General features: G+C 43.2%; 1 protein-coding gene across 1 annotated transcript in view; it reads left to right on the top strand.

Moving 5' to 3' along the window:
• Nucleotides 1-11308, top strand: part of LOC137470250 (protein LYRIC-like) — a 31052-nt gene extending 19744 nt beyond the window's left edge. The window contains exons 8-11 of the mRNA XM_068183386.1: nucleotides 6294-6397; nucleotides 7098-7217; nucleotides 8489-8618; nucleotides 9079-11308. Of these exons, the coding sequence (XP_068039487.1) occupies nucleotides 6294-6397; nucleotides 7098-7217; nucleotides 8489-8618; nucleotides 9079-9134 (410 nt within the window). The 3' untranslated portion in view covers nucleotides 9135-11308. The remainder of the gene's footprint in view (nucleotides 1-6293; nucleotides 6398-7097; nucleotides 7218-8488; nucleotides 8619-9078) is intronic.
• Nucleotides 11309-14046: the final 2738 nt, after the last annotated feature.

Below are 14046 nucleotides of genomic sequence, written 5' to 3' on the forward strand. Positions count from 1 at the left end.
GGTGCCCAGAGCTGCTGTGAGCTCAGTCAGGGCAGCAGTCGACCATGTGGAACCCTTGAGAAGGGCAAGAAAGTGCATTTAATTTGTTTTCCCTCAGAAGAAAAACAAATAATGCAGTAGGTACAGTCTGTTTTGGTGCTTACGTAGTGGTGCAAAGTGTAACTAGAGCTCCTGGGCAGCAGCAGCAGCTGTAGGGGGCTGTCTGCAGGCTCTCCAGCAGTGCACCGCTGTCAGCTGCAGGCAGATAAGCACAGGAACAGGGCATGCACAGGGCAATCCCTCCCCACACCCTGCACAGAGCGGGTCAGGGACTTCCTGAGCCAGGGGCAGCAGGATGGGCTCTGCATTTCAAAAAGCCCCATGTGCTAGCAGTCAACTCAGATTACTGAATTTGTGAAACGAGTTCAAAGCTGTTTGGTTTTCATAACTGAAGCATTGTGTTTCCCTCCGTCCCTCCCTCCCATGGTTGTGTGGGAAGGTGGAGCTGAGTGGGCCTTTTCCAGGCAGCTGCAGCCGGGGCTCAGTGGGGTGGCTGGGGGAGAGCCATGGGAGGACAGGGTGCTTTTCAAGCTCCATGTACCTTTGCCAAAATTTTAAATTTGCTTGGAAATGCCCTGAACCCAGATGCAGAATACAACTCCAGTGCATTGTGGCAGTCAGGATTTCAGTCTTTTTATGACTGCTTATGGGTGTTTTTTTTAGTTTTAAAAGAAAGATGAGCATGGGTCCTGAGTGGCTGGAATAATTTGGCATGACCAGTGTGGGTATTAGATGACCTTTTCTCTTGACCTTTTGGCCAGGATCGAGTGAAGTATTTATATATACCTCTGTTGTTGGGAAGCCTTTCCCTGCTCTTGCAGGAATGATGGCTGATGAGCTGAGCAAACCTCTTTGTGCTCTAGCTGCTCTGATTGCTTAACTGCAGGAGAACCCAGAGAGGTGGAATGCATTAAGGAGAAAAGATTGTGGTTGTCTTGCTTCTCTGCCCAGCGGTAACTGAAGCTCTGCAGCAGATGCATCATTTTGGCTGTGATTTTATAAATAACACAGTTTGCTTTAAAAAGAATAAAAACAAAATTCCCAGCCCTGAGCCTTCTCTTCCCTTGGTGCTGTGTTTCTTTACCTCTGCGTTGCTGCAAAGGGTGCCTGGCCCTTTCCAACTTTGGAGCCCTGTCGTGCCCACGTGGGATGGAGGGAGGCAGAGTGGGCAGCTCTTCAGCAACATTCCCTTGCACTACATTTAGCACATGTCAGACTTGGCACACTCTGGGCTTGATCTGCACTTGCAAAGCCAAGCTTTTGGAGCTCCATATCTGTCTGAGAGTAGAATGTCAGGAGCACATTCAGCATCTTGCTTCTGCAAACATCAGAGCAGAAGTGTTTAGAGGTTTCAGTCTGTCTTACAGCTTGCTTTTTTGTCCTGGTATTTTTTTTCCTTTGAATCATCAGCCTTGCTATTGATGCAGAGGAGGGGTGCTTCAAGAACATGTATTCCCTGAATTTAGATGAGGTAATGGTTGGCATTAAGGTTGGTGCTGCAAGCAAAATGAGCTCTTAGACAGTTAAACATGGCATGTTAGCTCTTGCAGGCTTGGGAACTTAAAAAAAAAAAAAAAAAAACATTCATAGCCTGAACATGACCTGGGGTCATTTTATCGAATCCAGAGCAGTACATGTAATGAGTCTCTTTGTTCTGTGCTGGGCTGGTACAGCCAAAGGAGGGATGCTGGACTCCTGCCTCTGGCCTGGCTGGTGGAGCTGCCTTGGCCTGCTCCCTGCTCCACCTTGGGTTATCTTTTTGTGAAGTACCAGCAATAATAACACCCTCACTTACAAAAGGCTTGAGATTTAAGTGTTGGCACAACTGAAAGCATATATACACAGAGGGAGAGAGGGAGATAGTGGTAAAGGGAACTAGGCAGTCACTTTTGGAATATTTAAAAGACTCTCAGGCTAGTTTCCAAACAACACACGCCTGTTTGTTTGTGACTCCTGTCACATTCATTAATGATACACGCTTGCTGGTGGTTAATTCTCAATTATTGTCACATCTGGAGTCCTGTGTCCACTTCTAGGCTCCCAGTACAAGACAGTCAGGGTTATACTGGAGAAGGTCCAGCCATGCCTGTGTATGAGCACCTGATGGGGTCATGGCCTGGAGACTGGGGAACAGGCAAATGAGTAAGAAGTGAATTTCCACTTATCCATAAGTGAAAGGTTTTTTTTATGGGAAGAGTGGTCAGGCAACAAAACAGTTTGCCCAGAGAGGTTGCAGACTTTCCACCCTTCAAAATATTCAAAACTTTGCTGCATTCCTGAGAAACCTGCTGTAGCTGAGCCCTCTGAGAGACATGAGGTAGGACTAGACAATCTCCAGAGGCCATTTCCAACCTCATTGATTCTGAAATTCTCTTTCTGTCATCGGTCATTGTCTCTGCATATTCAAACTCTAAGCCTTTGTTAGCTGGGGGCATTCAGTGTCTTGGAGCTGAAGCCACATGGTCAGCACTGATAGCTGCAGACCCAGCAGTCCCACCAGCAGGATGAGGTGGCCAGGATTCTGCCATGAGGGAAGAGGGTCCCAAAGTGGGAAGCTTTGTTCATCATCTTTTTTCCCTACTCATCATTAATGTTTGCATACTTTTAATTCCTGTCACAAAGAGAAAGAAAGGGGGCTGAACCTCTTCCAGTCCTGACATAATTCACTTCATTTTTGAGCCCAGGAAGTGCTCTGCTTTCACCAGGTGCCTTTCTTGCTTCTTCTGCAGGGTTGTTCTTGATCCTCCTGCCTCTGCCTTGGAAGCTTTACTTGCATGTGCTTCCTAATACTCCCTTTGTGTACCTATGCCACACATCTGCCACTGCCCCTTTGGTGACATTTATGTACTTGAGCTTTGCTGTCCCACAGAATGCATTGCAAGCTGTGGCTGGTTTTGCTCTTATAAAACATGTAACCCACACAGTGAGGGCTGGGCTGTTTTAGAGCATTTGTGTCTGGTTCCAAGGCAAGGGAATACTAATTTTATCCCATGCATCTGCTTCCAAGTGCAGTGGACCTGTGCTTTGGCAACAGCGCAGTGCAATCTCAGAAAATCCACATTCTGCTTTGCAAATGCAACAGCTCATGGCCATGAGAGTAATTTTTTATCTGTGTCTTGGCATCCTCCCAGTGAATCCTTCTTGATTGCCAAAGCAAAATTTCCCCATAACCTTAAGAAAAGTTCTGTGTCTCCTGACTCCCAACCTTCCTTCTGTTCCAGAGTTAGAATCAATTGTAATTCCTTTGTTTTATGGGAATCAGTGGCTTTTTTCCACTAAAAGAAGTCTTCAGTCTGAGGTTTATTTGATATTTTGCCTCTGCTGAATTATGCTGAAGGAAGGTGCCAAATAAGGGATTCTTCCACCCAGCTATTGACCTGTAACACATAAATTCAAGCTTTAGACTGGAAATTATCTACCCATTTCAACTGAATGTATTACACTTAGTCTACAAGTGATGAGTTGGCAAGGATTTGGGTTAGGATTGTGTTCATAACACAGTAAACTGCCCTTTGCAAAGGGATGGGTTTTCTACAGCAGCCACAGAAAAGCTCGCTGCCATGGACAATACACAGCCTACTGAGGGGTTTGACCTGTCAGATGAACCTCCCTTAAGTTTCTGCTGCCGATATTTTGTGACAGCATGCCAAGAGAGACGCTGGTGGATTAGAATCCAAATGTACAACTCCAGATTAGAAAATTTTTAATCCCCTTCTTGGTGATACAGACTGAGTTTTGCTGCAGTACTTTCCAGTTTCATTTTCCAGGCCAGATATCTAGGTTCAGCCTGTACAGTGCTGTACTCCACCCTATCTATCAGCAAGCGCAGAGGAGTTGCTGGCTGTCCCTTTGACCAGATCCTGCTGCTGTGGGGCCCTGTTTGCCTGCTCCCAACACCCCCCTGCTCCCTGTCCGCTCCTCCTTACACAGGAGAGAGACTGGAGACAAAGGACGTTCAAGTAGTTGGTGCTGGGATGGACTTTCTGCCTGCAGAGGTGCTGGCAGCCTCCCTGATTTCTGAAGACACCTTCAATGTTGTGCCTTTCAGGATCTAAAAGTGTTTTCATTGCTTGGGGTACATGGAAACCACCTTGGCCTTGAAATGCACTCTGCAAATGTTTGCTGCCAACAGACAAGTACCGCTTTGTCTGGGTGGAGTTTGCTGGATGACTGGCACGGGATGCAAGAAAGAACTTAGCTGGAAAATGACATTTAACAGCATTGCTTTTGTAAAAATGAACAGCAGGAATTGCTAAGATGTTGGTCTGTGTTGGTGCTAAGAGAGATATCACCTCTGTTAGAGGTGATATGGGGAGCAGGGGGACATGCTGCTGCATGGCACATTCCTTTTAGTATTTATGTTCACAGAAATTACTGATCAGTTTTGGCCTGTGAGATAATTGATGACCCAAGGAGAATCAGATTTAAAAATACTAGAGAGTATTCAAAGTTTAAGGACACTGTGGGAGATGTCACTGAAGGGAAATATGCTACACAAGAGAAGAGATTTTAAGTCAGAGCTTTGAGATAAGTACATTTAATCAGACCTTTGGGATAAGTACATTTAATCCGATTTCCCCATCAAATCCAGCAAATTTTAAAGAATCTTATATTGTCCTTAATTTTAGTCTGAGTTGATTTTAAACAACCCTGGGACACAATACTTTGGGAAGAGTGTTTCTGAGATGAGGCAGAGTCACCACTGACTGGCAGAGTTTCATGCCCACATGTGACAAGGGTGAAGCATTAACGTAGGCCCATTGCAGGCAGTTTGCCATCAAAACTGTTTTCATGTTTAGAAGTATATACATGAATGCACTTTTTGAGATATCAGAAGTTAAAAAGGTGAAAACAACAGTTGTGGCTTTCCATGTGTTAAGTTATGATCTGTTTTGCTTGCACACCCACAAGAACATACATCAGCAGAGTTGCTGAGTTGAAGCTCAGGATGCTGAATTCTGTTTTGGACTGGAATTTTATTGGGGAATGCATTCAAAATTAGTTGTTCCTTTCCTTTTTGAAGAATGAAAGACATACTGTCTATATAGAGGGCATGGATTTTAAACTGAGAAGCTTGAAAATGTTTATAATCATGTTTATAACATTTGGCAGCAAACTGGTCAGAGCAACTTTTTGGAAACAATTTTCTTTTATCATTCCCAGCATGCTTTTGGTTTTGGCCCTGCTTCAAGTAAAAGTTTTTCCATCCGGCTTGGGATTTTTTTTTTAAGAGAAGTAATCAGCTAGGAGTTATTATTATGTTTTTAAACATATATTGTGTTTTTAAAGTCATTCTTCCTGTTAGGATAAGACTTAAGATTGTCACATTCAAATTGCTAAAAAATAATCAAGTAGTCCTTTCAACATCTTATTCTGATTTATCTGCTTTTTTGCACCTCATTCAGTTTGGGTGAAGGAATTAAACTGGTCTGTTCTGCCTTCTTGACTGAGGATAGTTTGCCAGTGCTTTGTGGAGAGGCAGCTGAGGGCTTGCAGCCGGATTTTCAAAGGTACCAGATGCTCATAGAGAAACCTAAAAGATTTTGAAAAGTTTTTTGCCCAGTTGCCATGAAATGATTGGAATTGATGCAGAGTAGGTGTTCCCTATTTCATGCCTATTTAGAGTTGTATCTTAAGGAGGTTTGGAAATCAGTGCTGGGATGATGCTTTTCTGACTTATATTCAAGAAAAGAAAACAGAAAAGAAAGATGAAGTTGAGAATGTACTTGGTTCTATTTTTTGTAAGAAAGAAGATACCAATGAGAGCAATAATGAATGCACAAATCCTTTGTTAATATTACTCTTCTATATGAATAATTGCCCAGAGGATGGTGTGTTGCAGTGAATGGAAGAGTCTGCTGTGTCTGCCAGCGTTTCTGGATATGCCTCAATCCTTCTTCATAAATTTAAAAGGAAATATTTGACAAGCCACACTATTAGCTTTGTAAAGCTTGTTTTCTTGAAGTGCAGGCTGGAAGGGCTTTTGGTTTTGTATGTGCTTTTCTGCCCTTCTTTAATTTTTCTCCTGTCCTGAAGTGTGCTGTCACTAATTGTGAATTGGCAGTCAAGGTATATGTCTTAATACATTTTAAAAATAAATTTATAAATGTTTTAGCACATTTAAGACATGCATGCATGCACATCCAAATATCACATGAGCAAGCAAGAAGATGTCGGGTATTTTTACAGCCTCATGTGAGGCTGGGAAGTAGAATGAATTTGAACCTAACTCATTTGTATGCTTGCCCTAACAGGTGACCCTTCTGTGATTGACCTGGACTCTGACTGGAAAGCTCCCACGGAGGAGTGGGGAAACTGGACTGGAGACGAGGATCCTCAGACGAGGGATGAGAAGAAGGTGAGGCAGTGCTGTTGATGGCCATGGGAGACCTGGTCCACTGGCATCAGCCTCATCCACGCTGGGGTCTTCAGTCCAGCCCTGGAGCCAGGCTCCTTCGGTTGTGGGGGTTTTCTCATGCTGGGAGAAAGTGCTTGGCATGGTCCCTGCCTCACCTGTCTGAGATAGCTGGAGCTGGGGAGCACACTTGCAGCAGGCATGAGATGGGCTAGAGGGAGCTGGCTGGTTCTGGGAGTTCATCATCCCCCTGGTATCACTGTCCTAAGCAGCAAACCTTGGGTGTTTGCACCCTACTGCTGCTGACCTTCTCAAATACCCAGGCCTTAAAAGAGGTGTGGAGTCCAGAGCTGGCACAGCCTTCACAGCATCTTTGGCAGCCAGGACATATTTATTTAAGTTTGCTGATAAGAGGGTTTGGTGACAGTGATACAGTGGTATCTTGGGTGGAGATGTAGAAGCAGAAGTCTTGCTGTTTAAATGGTTTCTAGAAGCCCAGGGAAGTGTTCCCTTCGGGCAGCAGTGGGAAGAGCAGGCTGAGGTCTTTGCAAAGATACATGTTCAGCTGAGGTGTGCACCCTATCCAGAGAGACAGGCCCACTTGTACACTGTCAGCACACACTCCTGGAGGTAATCAGTTTTCCTGAAAAAAACAAAATTAGCTGTCCCATGACTCCTCTTACAAAATCTCTGATACTTTCAGGATTTGCCAAAAGGCAAAGCAGGCATTCGTTTCTGTCTTTCTGGACCTGAAAGCAAAACACAACGGAAGAAGAAGAAAATGGAGGTGAAGGAAGCAAAGGGTCGAGCTGGACTGAGGCATGTGAGTATTTTGTATTCCAACAGTAGTGTTTGGTTTTCCATTAGTAGAGGGGGGATTCTTCTCTGTTAGGATGACCTAAGGGAGACTTTTCTTCCTCTCTGGCTTTCTCTTCTGGCTTTCTCTTCTCTTTTCTCCCTGTCTTCCCATAAAAAGAAGTTAAGAGGACAGTGAACAGTGGAGTTTTGCAACATGGTATTCCCTAACATATTTTCAAAACGCTTTGATTTTGCAGTACAGAATGTTGTGCACTAAACTTGGAATGCATCTGCATAAACATTTTTTCATCCATGATTAAAACCAGATGCACTCCAAATTTAGTGTACAATTGGCCTGTGTTTCATCTGTAGCTGAAGGTCACCCAGGCATATCAATAGTAATGAAAAGGTGGTTCCCAAAAGGCATTGAAGATAAAACAAGGCCACTGTTCTAGCACTAAAAATGTTTCAGAGTGCAACAGAGAAAGGCTGTGGAGAATGTCAGGTCATTTGGGATGGGAAGTGCACAGGAACAGAGTGTTGACTGGCTTTTGGACCAGTGCTTGCCTGTGATTGGTGCTCAGTGAAATGAGAAATTGTGGGGGGAATGCCTGAAATGTCCAAATTGTCTTTCATTCGCTCGTCACAGAATATGTTTTCTGGACATGTACAGCTGCTTTTTTTTTTTTAATCATTTGTCTTCCCCTCACACCCACTGTGGTCCCTCATGATCCTTGAGAAAATTTTGCTCCCAGATCTCCTGATGCTCTTATTTTAAGGGAAAGGTTTTAACTACCTCACTGACCACAATCCACATAATCATTAGGACATCCTATCAGTCCCAGAGTGCTTCCATACATTCTTATGTCCTTTTTGGACATAAAAAATGAAATTACATATGAAGCTAGATCCACAAAATTGCTCATCACACTCCTTGTGCTACCCAGTGTTTCTGTGGACTCTAGTCATTTAGCAGTCACTGGGCACATCTTACTCTTCAGTGTCACTACACAATGACAGTACTTTCATCTCAGTATATTTTGCTGCTCTTCTGTTCACTGGGGGAAGCAAGGGGAGAAATAACACTGAAAGACATTTTCAACACTTTAATCCCCTCTAAAACAAATACATAAGAGGTAGGTAGATAACACGGCAAACTATTCTAATCATGTAAAAATTAATTTATCCTGCAGTTTCTTTAAATGCCCCACAATAATGGCATGTTCTCTCATATTTTATAGTTGTATATGCTGCGTTTAACTCATATGCTTAGGGAAGTATATTGTTTCAATTAAGCCCCAGCAAGGTTTGCAAACAAGAATGGAGGAAGGCCCCAGGGACTTGATACCTACAAAAGATAGCAGTGATGCAGTCAGTGCTTCCTTCGAAAAATCCTTGGACATTGTTAATAATTCACCCAATAACGGTAAGTGATTGTTTTTGCACAACTGATGAATTTTCAGAATAATGTGTAATTTAAGAAGTGTTTACAAATGCATTTTTAAGTGAATATGTGAAATGCTTCTCCTTTAGCTGCATATTTTAATTCTTTGAAAGGCTCTGTATTACTCAGAGGCTATTCTGACAAATACCTGTTCCTGTTCCTCTCAGAGTAACCGAGCAAAACAAAAAAGCTACTATTGCATATGGTGACCAAAATTTTTGCACAGCTCTTTTCAACATGAAACAGAAGCAAATATGAGTTAGAGCCCACTAAAAACATTGAGTCCTCCCCATGATTTTGAATTACCCTTGAAAGTACGTAGCCCTTGTAAAACACATCTAAGAACCCTTAAATCCTCTTCATCAGGCAAAAAGCCAACAGTTCTCAGGGATGCAATTGCATGTGGAAGGTTTGTGCATTGTGCCTGTTGTTTGTATGGCAGGTGTACCTGGAAAAAAGGAGAGGAGGAAGAGGAAGAAAATGAAGAAAGAGACTTGAGAGAGCTGTGTAGCTGCCAGAGTGCCAACCTGATGGGGCAGACATGCCAATGAGCTGCAAGGATTCTGCTTTCTGCGATGCCGCTGAGCCCCAGGCAAAGAGAGGCTCCGGGAGAGCTCCCAGCGAGAGGAAGAGAAGAGGAGCAGTGAGCCAGAGCGTGAGTGTGTGAGAGAGCGGAGAGAGGGAGCAGGCTGTGCACAGGAGGTGGTTTTGAAACAGAGTGGCTGTTCATTGCAAGCTGCTGCCCTCGATCAAAAGATGTTGAATGGGGTTTGACTGGTTACATTAAGTCCTTTCAGTTTTTTGCTGTCACGTTGTTTGTCAACTTGCAGTGTTCTATGCCATTGTAGAAGTAGTTGGGCTGTACCTGATTGTGATTGTACTTTGGTCCCATGGAGGATCCACCAGCTAGTCTGGTCTCCTCTGGCATTTTTGCAGAGGTGCTCATCGACAGGCTAGTAATGTACAGAAGGAAGCACTCTTCAGAAAAAAAGGGAGAATAACATGGATCATTCTCCAACCTCCTAACTCTTTTAAATCCTTGGTGGCTGCTTTTGTCAGACTTTTGCCTCTTACCTTGCCATATTTATACTTTTTACCCCACATCAGACTAGTTTGCTCCTCAGGGAACAACTAAGCTAGTTTGCTCCTCAAGGAACGTTCTAAAGGAGGTTTTTAACTTGTTTGGAAGGATGGTCTAAACCCATTTTTCCCCTTGAATTTCATAATGTGCTAAAGTTTAAAGTCTGTATGTCCAAAGCATGTTGCATTTGTACTTATAGTAGACTGAGGTAACTTTTAAAAATCATTTTTCTTAATCTGATGTTTGGAAGTTTTTTTATAATTTTGTCACTTGAATATTCTAATATAAACTAAATTTGTAAATGAAGTTTTTAAGTCAGTTTAGTATTTATTGAAGGTTTTGTATTTCTCCTTGTCAGAGAGCTCATAGTATGGAGGAAAATGTGTTACAATAGAATACTGTGGTTTATAAATAATGCTGAACTGACACCACTAAAAGCAGAAGCCCTTTATCCCCAGAAGAGCTGCAGCTTTGGTGGTAGCTGGGGGGTGTTCCATAGCTGGTAGATGGTTCTGAGACTGTGCCTGACCCATCCCAGAAGTGCTGCCTCGAAGGATGAGATAGTTTTTCTCAAATCTCCATCTGCATTTGACTCTGTGCCTTTGGAGATGGTGGGGGACAGTTACTAATGCATGTTAAATGTGTGCACATTTGTAGGCTTTGGACCGATGCTGTGAAACTCTTCACTAGGACAGTGAATAACCAGGGATGTCCGTGGCTTTACACTGCCACAGCTGCACTCCTGTTTGCATCATGGAGCCAGAGGAGAGCTCTGTGCTTCTGCCATTGCATCCCCGATCCCCGATCCCAGCTTGTCTAAGCTTTACTTGCAGCTCAACACTTTTCCCTGATGGCCTTGATCTGTTGCATAGATGTCAGATCAGCTGTACCCTTCAGAGAAGCAATTAACTGCCGCAATGTATTTGTGTTTAGAGTTTAGCTGCTATATGTTGAAGGGCAGTTCTCTTGTGCTGTGATTTTTGGGGTAGTTAGCTGTACTGTGTGCACTGAAATTTAGCACAGTAGGGTTGTTTCAGACAGGCAGGGGAGGGATACTCTTAACTGATGCCACTTAGCAGCCCACTGTCTAGGATCTGCACACCTTGGTGTTTGTGTCTCAGTGTAGGTAAAATATTGGCAGTTCATGAATGGACTGAACAGACCAAAGAGCTTTTATTGGGTAAGTAACTGGTTTGGAATAGATGCATAACAAGAAAATACATGGCCTTGCTGGAGGAACAGGTACAGCAAGTTTAAGGGTTTAGAAGATGTGGTAATGAGTATGTGGGTAATGAACAAAGTTCTGCTATCTCTGAAGCCAATGGAAAACATTAATTGACCTCATTGGGGCCAGGATGTTGCCCATGGCCTTTGCTTAGCATTGAAGATAACCTCTGTCATCCAAAAAAGAAAGAAAAAAAAGAGATAAAGAGAAGCTCACAAGATTGGTGGACTACAGATTTCTTCTGCTTTTTTCTCTATATCTGCTTGTAAATGTTTTGATGTCTTTGTAATTATGCTTTATTTCAACATTTTTCAGTATTTCAAATGTCACTGTTTTTATAATAAAAAATCAAAACTTTTGTCCAAAGCCCAACACTCATAAGCTGTTTTATTTAATTTGTATGTGTGTGAGTAAGAGCATGTGTTTTTGCTAGAACCATTCTATTTTCAAGCTTTTTCGAGGTACTATAAAATTTTTTAAGAGATTCCCTTCATCTGAACTCTTCAATGTTTAGGAAATCCTTGTGACATTCTTTTGTTGTGGGGATGAAAGAACAATCCAGACTTACAAGCTGACAAGCAGACTGAGGTGCTGATGACAAGCAGCAGCAAATTATATTACTGTTTTTCTGTCAAATTCTTTAGTACCTCCTCCTGATTTCAGTGGTGTCTGAGGCCTGCATTTTCCTTCTGGTTTCACTGTTTCACCCCTGAGAAGTCATCACAGTATTACAGAGATGGGCTCAATAGTTCACAGCAGCACATTATTTAATACCACATTCTAATGTAGACAAAAAAGAATACACTTCTATGACTAAATATTCTTGATCATAGGTTTTCCTAAATAATTGAAAAGCACCTTTCAGGGCAAATTAGGTGGCAATGTACAGCATGCTGGTGTGATTCATCTCTTTTGTCAGCAGTTAGGAAAGGGTATGTTGGTTGTTGCTTGTTTGAAATGGCTGTGGCAGTGTCTGGAGCCTTCCTGTACCACATCCCCCAGCAGTGCTGCTGCACAGGCTCCCAAGGATGCAAAAGTGTTCTTCAGTGAGAGAACTGAATATACAAAAACAACCAAATCAGAACACAAAGCTCCAAGCAACTCTGTCAACTTCCATTCTTTCACTTCCCAGTTGTCAGAGGCTGAAAAATCATCACACAGCTTAATAAATGGTCTCTGCAGATGCTTTGAAAATCAGACAAACCCTTGAGTTCCTTAAGAAACTCCCTTTCATCACCCCATGTTCAATTCAGGTTATTCCCTGGTTTCTGTGCTTTTAGGATAGATCATCAGCTTGCTCTGCTGCTCCTGGCTTCAGTAGGGTTACATGGGTGTGCTGGATATGCACATTCTCCCAGTCTTGGATCTTTGCTAGCTGGAGACTATTGAAAATCCTCAGACACAAGATTCAACATCCCCCCCAACATGCTGAAGCATTGCTTGAGCTATAACTGAATGTTATCCCTTAGAAGAGTAAATTGAGAGTAGTTCTCTCTGGTCATAATAACCCAGTGTGCCTAATTGCCAGTTCATGGGCCAGGTCCAGCTGGCACCCCCTGCCTTTTCCCTAAGCAATTTATTAGCTGCTTGAGGGGCACTTGCCTTAGAGCTCTCCACATGCCTGCAAATGGCCCAGCGGCTGGAAATCAAGCCTCTGGTGCAGCCACAGTGTGGGAGGTGGGATGAAGTGAGGCTGGCAAACATCTATGATCTGGTTAGGGGCAAGCAATTAATTGTTACAGCAGCAGCTGTAAAGGATGAAATACATGGCTTTAAGTTTCCACTTTCTCTTAAAATCAGTCTGCTCTGTTTTTCTAATAATGCCCTTTCTTGTGGGCAGCTCATGAAGGTAGAAGATTGGCTATATCCCTAATAAAAGAGCCATATCCATATGTGATGAATCCATAGGCATTAAGATGTGGCTGATTATGTAACTGACAAGCTCCTGACCTACAAAGTGTTTACTTGCAGGCAGACAGCAGAATGCAGATGTAGAAGCTGAAGCTTCACACTCAAACCATGGTGTAACACTGCCAGGGTAAAGACGGGCAACCACAGAGAGGAATTGGGCCTGCTGTTCCATAATTATCCATAGCTGATCACTGTAATTGTCTATAATTATCAAGGTCCCACCCAATGTGGAGATCAGTGGCACAGCCAACATGTGCACAAGCTGACTAGCAGGTAGACATGCTAATTGCATGGCAGGAAATAATTTCTTTACTATGCTTACAACATGGGCCTACTCTGTAGTGCTGAGTATTTTCTAAGGGCAGCTGGATGTTGTGAGAGAGGGTTTTTAAGTCATGGGCCACAAAAATCAGATATAGGTAATCTTGTCCTTCTTTGATTGTACTGAATGAGACCCAGAGATCTTTTCAAGGTAAAAGGAACTTTCTAGCATGTGCCATTCCTGACATTCAGCCCTGCAGGTGTTCCTGCAAAGGAAAGATCCTCCCATGCTGACTGAAGAGACACTGTAATACATTGATCTCAGAAACAACTCTGTGTCTTCTGGGGAAAAGGCCACTGTACGAGTAATTGACCCCTGTGTCATCCCACCAAGAGAGTATCAGAATTTTGGTAAACACTGTTTTCTATCCAACTTTGATTTCTCTTTGCATGCACGATTTCTGTTTGGTGGTGGTCCTGTGCAGTGCGCGTTGCAGGGACTCATGATCAATGGCTTTATCGAGCTCTTCTGGCAGCAAGAGTCTCCTGCCACAGTGTTCCTCCTGGAAACCTGCTGGCATCCCAAACTGCAAACCCAGTCAAGGAGCCAATGTGTAAAGAAATAACAGCCATCAGAAGGTGACTCTCTGCTTCCCTGAGGAGGTAGTGTTCAGGTCCTCAGGCTCCTCCTGCTCACCCTGCCAAGATTCATGGAGGGGCAAGTCTGGGCTGAGGGCTGGAAGGGGGAGGCTGCCAGTGAGTACAGGAGATTTTCCATTTCCAGTGCTCACTGTTGTTCATGTAAAAGTACTGAGATATCTGAAATTCCAAGTACCATTTTACATCATGCTATTTTTAGACATTTTCATAGCTCCTCAACTGTGTGGAGGCTGCTATAAATGAACCACAGAACTTTTAGTTTAGCAGATTTT

This window comes from Anomalospiza imberbis, chromosome 3 (genome assembly GCF_031753505.1).
Source record: "Anomalospiza imberbis isolate Cuckoo-Finch-1a 21T00152 chromosome 3, ASM3175350v1, whole genome shotgun sequence".
NCBI lineage: Eukaryota > Metazoa > Chordata > Aves > Passeriformes > Viduidae > Anomalospiza > Anomalospiza imberbis.